Consider the following 6,554-nt stretch of genomic DNA (forward strand, 5'->3'; position numbering starts at 1 on the left):
AACGGAGGATCTCCTTCGGATCTTCAAGGCCGATCTGGCCGCTAGCCAGTTTGGGGCCCACACTCTCTCCTTCAAGGATTTAAGGGAATGTGGGGCACCAGAATTCTTTAGGGTGAAGAACCCTATTGCCGCCAGGCATTGGCTAGCAGATATTGAGTGTGCCTAGATGACGAGCTTCAACCCCGAGGGGTCGCAGGTGAGGTTCGCTGCAGGATGTCTGAGGGAGCAAGCTCGGGATTGGTGGGAGGAGGTTGGCTATACTATGGGAGCCCCAACCATTGAGGCCATGTCATGGTCGGATTTTGTGACCCGGTTTCGAGCGGAGTTTGCACCAGCTGTTGAGGTGCAGCAGCTAGCGAGGGAGTTTCTGGATATGCGACAGACGACTGAGACTGTGGCAGAGATCACCACCAAGTTCAAAGAGAGAGCCCTATTGGCACCTCAGTGTGCCGTAGATGAGGAAATGCGGAAGACTCGATACCATGACATGTTGAGACAAAATATTCAGAAGTTTGTTAGTTTTTCCGCCTGCTCGACACAGGACGACATGATATCCAAGGCTCGGGAATGGGAGATTGATTTGGAGCATATATGGAAGAGGAAGGCAGAGCATGGGCAGACGACTGGGGTTTCAGCGAAGAAACCCAAGAGTTTCGATTCTAAATCGAGGGGCCAGCATGGTCGGGGCCGATGTGGCGAGTGCGGCAAGGCACATGATGGGGTCTGCAGGGCGGGTGATTCAAGCTGCTATAAGTGCGACAAGACGGGGCATTTCGGCAGGGATTGTACTAATACTACTACCACCACCACCCAGACATCAGATCTGATTTGCTTCCATTGCAATCAGAGGGGCCATAAGAAGGCCAACTGCCCGAGTTTAGCATCAGGAGGACCAGTAGTAGCACCTACTCCGACGACTCTGAGGATTACTGATAGTCGCCAGGGCAAGGCGGAGGCGGATCAGGGCATTTCAACTGAAAGCTGAGGAGGCTCGTGCAACACCCAATGTGGTCATTGATATGTATCTTCTCCTTATCTTCTTATTTATGTTATTTGTCCTGCTTATTGTAACCATTAGCAACAACGTAGTTTTGTAACATCACTTTTAGTTTTTTGGTGATTTAAAATGCATACGCATCATTGTTTTTTCTATAACTTCCAATGTTGGGTAGGCTCGTAGATAAGAAAATAAGGATTCCTAGTATTACCAAAGAGACTCGTGTTTTGTGAATCATTATTTCTCTCTTTTGACTCATCCGTAACAACTAGTTTTCTTAAGAATTTATCATTCAAGAGTGTTGTTGAAAGTAGGTGGTACCTCGTCTTCAAGAGTGTGTAAGAACGGAATGTCATTACATAATGAGAGGGAATTTTCTTCTTCAAATTCATCCTCAGACGGGGATTGACATTTCTTCAGCTTGTGGTAAGGCTTCATCCCACATCTAATCAAATATAGAGTCATTAAACTGATCAACATAAACTAACAAAGGACCACTAATTCTATAAGAATAGTCTAGGAATATGACATAGTTCACTTCATCTTGAAGCTTTTTTAAGCCCTTCGATAATTAATCACATCCCTGAGTCCATCCATGAATGAGTCGTAGGTGAGTGACCCATAATCAAATTTACGTCTTCATACTAACGAGGATTCGGTAAAAACACCCCATGATAGAATATCTACACGCTAAAGCCAACATGTCCCTCTTCTCCGGTCTTCATTACTCACGAACTCGCATATGATTTCTAGGGCTTGTGAGTTTACATCGTCTTCAAGAAAAACGAACGTCTAAAAAGGTGGCATGGTTGATAATGGTGGTAAGCTTGATTATATGTGTGTTCATTGGTTTCCAACAATCAAAACGATGTCGTTAACCCTCACCGATTTAACAGTTACATTTTTTTTTTCAAATTTTCATAAGAGACCTCTAATTCCAAGTCCTCCTGTTTCCTCCGGCTAAGCAAGAGCTATTGGTAACAAAGGGTATATGGAAACAAAATCGTAACTTGAATGACCTATTTAGCACAATTAAAATTTTGATGGTTAAATGAGAACATATTTAAAGCTTCATTTAAAATTTTTGACAAATATTTGTAAAACTTGATTGGTGATTCGAACCACTAGCAAAACCCTAGTTCGCATCTAATAAAACCCTTTGCTCCTCCCTGGTCGGCGCAGAGAGAGCTGAAGAAGCCTCCCTCTCGTATTCCCGCTTCATAGCAACAGCAAAAACCCTAGAACTATTAATACTTACAACACCTAGAAACCCTTATTAACTTCTCATATTCGACCATAGTTGGGAAAGCAAGATGACAGCTACTTCGAAGGAGGATGATGGAAGCAGCAAAATCGCATCTTTAACCCCCGAAACGAAAGAAATACTCCATCAATCCATCCTTCATTACCTCCATCGAAGTGGGTTCTCCAAAACCCTGAAGCGATTTCAGTCCGAAGCTCAGATTCAGGTTTCTCTTCATTTATCTTGTAAACGTGTGCCTGTTAACTCTATTGTACAATCATCTGAAAGGAGTTTGGAAATTTGATGTAGTTAAAAAACCTTAGGAACGACTATAATTCATTTGAATTGCTTTAATCGGAGGAATTTGAGATTAAAAGTTAATGCGGTTTACCCCTGACTAGCTAACAAATTTCAATAATCATGTTTTTTGTGCAGAATGACATGTGGAAGTCTTCTTCGGCTAATTTGGAAGAAATCTACTGCAAATTCGTAAATGGCTGGTAGGATTATACGCATAGTTTATTTTGTTCTATGATTGCTATGATTTTTTTCTCATGTCTCTTCCTTCATGGATCATACTTATATCGTAATTCATGAATCTCGTGTATGTGCATTTAAATTCATATATTCATGTTTCTATATCATCAATTTGAGATTTTGTATATGCAGTAATCAAGCCAAAGATGATATTGAATCCACTAAAAAAGATGAAAATGATGAGAAAACCACCAAATCCAAGAAGAAGAAGAAGAGTAATGCTGATGAAGAACAATCCAAATTCTCCATGAGCAATGATGAAATACCACAAGATAAAGTAGTTCTTGAAGAATCTGAACTTAAACCAAAAAAGAAGAAGAAAAGCAAACATGATTTAGCTTCTGATGGTGAAACCAAAGAAGAGAAATTAGATGATACAGTGAATGAATTGGAGGTAAATGAACCAAAGAAGAAAACCAAGGATAAAAAGAGTAAAAGCAACCAAGAAGATGAACCTGCAACAAATGACACTAAAAATGGAGATGTGGTTAAGGAAGACAAAAAGAGTTCAAAGAAAAGGAAAAGATTGTTGTCCGATGAAAATGAGGACAACACTGAAGCTCCTAAAGAAGAAGAGGTTGTTGAAAATGAGAAACCTGAAAAAAACGAAGGAGAAAAGTCTCAGAAATCTGTGAAAAAGCAACGTATTGATTCAACAGAGGTTTGTATACTTCTCTTTCTTGAAATAATTGCATGAAATAGCAATGGATTATAACAAGAATGAAAGTATATTGCTATATTAAAATAAATGGAAAGTACATTGCTATTTCTTTAGCTTTATGAGAAATCGTTTTGCTAAAGGAAACCATTTCGATTGATTGTATTCTTGCAGCCGAAGACTATCAATGCATTTCAAAGGGTGAAAATTGACCAAGTTGAATTCGCTCACGAGAAATTGCAAGATAATTCATATTGGGCCAAGGTATCTCTTTGTTCTATAAATACAATGCCCTAATAATAATAACAAAAAACTAGTAGAAAGAAATAGAAACAAGATGCTATATTATACAAATGCTCACATTTTTAAAAATTATCGTGTAGTTCTTATGATTTTATTACACATTGTAGGATGGTGCAGACATCGGATATGGTGCTAAAGCACAAGAAGTTTTAGGTTTAGTGAGAGGAAAGTAAGTCTCGATCTCCTTGATGCATTTATACTGTGTCTGATGTGCATTGTACTTGGACTGATTGGACTTGACACTGATTGTCTTACCCAAAAAGGTAGGACAAGGACTTGCTCTTGATCTGACGTCTGTGCAAAAAGACGTAAATGACCCTAGAAAGCTTGTCAAGTCACATCTAGTCGTAACAAATGTAACCTTGAAGTGGAAAATTTTTATTGAAATTGTTATATATTTAATGTGTAGGGGTTTTCGGCATGAAAAGACGAAAAAGAAACGTGGAAGCTATAGAGGAGGTCAAATAGATCTACAGTCGCATTCAATTAAGTTCAATTACTCTGACCAAGAGTGAGAGTTGTTGCTTCCTTGTATTTTTTTGATCAATTGTATGAACTTGATATTTGTAATCAAAATTTTGATATGGAATTTTAACTTTATTTTTGCAAAAGACCATTCGTATTTGTAATCATATGTTATAACTTTTATCAAGATATACCTTCCGAAAAATTATTCAATTGTAACATTTTTGTTTTTTAAGATTGTATATATATATATATATATATTTCTTATTAGGATATTGTATTTTTTTTCTTATTAGGACATTTTTGTTTCATGTGATTTCATAGATGAAACTAAGCTATTTTGGAGCACAACGATGTATGATGAAAACAATGCCTCAATACTCAAATACAAAAATTCATAAACATACAATCTCACTTTATTAACGTGATTAGTCCTAATGTCATCAACACTCCTATCGTTTGTAAAGAAAATCATGGTCTTAGGACATGTATTAGTGATTTCACCTTAGTGAACTCTTAACAACCTCCTAACTTTATTTGATCTAATTCATTATGAATATCACGATAAAATAGTGTTGGCTTTCTTTAGAATCTAATCCTCATATGCAAGTGTCTTTAGTAGACACTATTAGACATATTGTGTAAGAAATTTACAATATGATATACTGTTGTTACATACTAAAAACCACAAAATGTCCAAAATAAATAATGAATAAATTTATCTAATAAATATTGTATTATTTACCAACCAAATGAATATTATATTATTTATCAACTAAATAAATGTTTAATAGAATGTTTTATTTATTATTTGTTAAGTAATTTTCTTAAATAAAAGTGTTACTTTATTAAATAACGACTTTATTTAATAAAGACAAGGAGATTAATTAAAGTAAGTAATTTATGGGTTCAACTTATTATTTCGTCTAGGAAAAGACTTGAAAGCCTTACCCAATAATAAAAATATTTAAAAAGAGATTTAGCCTATATAAGGAACTCAAACCCCCAATCCTCCCATCCTTCTCTCCCTTCTTTTTGGTGATGGCTACAACTAGGGAATATCAATAAGCCCACTTGGGTTCATCGAGTTTCTTAAATATTAAGTTTTTTCCTTGGTGTCTTGCTTTGATGGTTGAAAATCTATCGATCATATATATATATATATATATATATATATATATATATATATATATATATATATATATATATATATATATATATATATATATATATATATATATAGACTTAGGTTATTCTTTTTAAAGTAATTATTGTGTTATTGTATGCATAAATGTGAGCCAATCAAATTTACTTATTTTAAGAAAGTGATTAATATATATTATTGAATTAAATATAATTGAAAAATATCATTTTAATTAATTACAAGGGTATTTTAGTCGATTAATATAGATTTAATAAAGGAAAATTGCATTTTTAAGGGATAATAGATTCTATTAATTTTAAAAATCTGATTTTACGAATTATAATTTTTTTAATTCGGACATTCTGACAGAATATGTTTATGAGTATATTAAAAAAAAATATTCTTGAACCATAAATAATAAAAATATTCTTGAACCTATTTCTTGATCATGACTTTAAAAACTTCTTGTAGAATAACAAATTCTTGAACAATCAATTGAAGAATAAAAACAAAAAATACATTATTTCTTATAGAATACGGGTAACAATTGTTAAGAATTACATTTATTGTTAAAGAATAAAACTAAAAAAACTTTCAAAACGGGAAAGAAAACATCAAAATCTAACAACGACACTAATACATTCTAAAAGAATAATGTTGCTTAGAATCACTTTCTATTTTGTGGTCCGTTCTTCAAGCATCAATTTCTGTTATTCCAACAGAATTGGAATTCGTGATTTCATTCTAACAGAATTGGAATTCGTGATTCCATTCCAATAGAATTGACGGGCTATATTTAGGAGATTATCGGCATGAAAGCTCCATGAAAACCATAAGGCACTCGATATGGCAAAGGTAATAATTGCAACTGGCTCACTGGTAAACTTCTGTGCATCTACTAGGATAACCTGTGAAATTAAGCCAATTTGTGTCCCATTGATATCCAAGAAACATTAGTCCAATTTGCTTCACAATAATATCTATACATGTAATAAGAGATTGATATAAACTTACCCGAGATATATTCAAATATTCATCATGTACAAACGAGATCACCCAACATGATATATAATTTCATGATATATAATTTCATGATATATAATTTCATTGAGATTACTGGTATATCAATTAGAGCCCAACATGATATACATAAGCACAGTTTCATGCGTGAGAACCCTAGTTTTTTCCTTCCATTGTCCTAAGGCTA

The 6,554-nt window shown here is 34.5% G+C and overlaps 1 protein-coding gene across 1 annotated transcript; it reads left to right on the plus strand.

Annotated features, from left to right (window-relative positions):
* The first annotated feature begins 2,111 nt into the window (after positions 1 to 2,111).
* LOC145117800 (nucleolar/coiled-body phosphoprotein) lies at positions 2,112 to 4,349 on the plus strand. The gene is made up of 6 exons (XM_079054129.1): positions 2,112 to 2,466; positions 2,676 to 2,740; positions 2,910 to 3,438; positions 3,610 to 3,699; positions 3,846 to 3,907; positions 4,148 to 4,349. The coding sequence occupies exons 1-6, from the start codon at positions 2,311 to 2,313 to the stop codon at positions 4,251 to 4,253; spliced, it is 1,008 nt and encodes a 335-aa protein (XP_078910255.1). The 5' UTR covers positions 2,112 to 2,310; the 3' UTR covers positions 4,254 to 4,349.
* Positions 4,350 to 6,554: the final 2,205 nt, after the last annotated feature.

Source organism: Lactuca virosa, chromosome 5 (assembly GCF_052849685.1).
Source record: "Lactuca virosa cultivar CGN04683 chromosome 5, Lactuca_virosa_CGN04683_v6, whole genome shotgun sequence".
Classification (NCBI taxonomy): domain Eukaryota; kingdom Viridiplantae; phylum Streptophyta; class Magnoliopsida; order Asterales; family Asteraceae; genus Lactuca; species Lactuca virosa.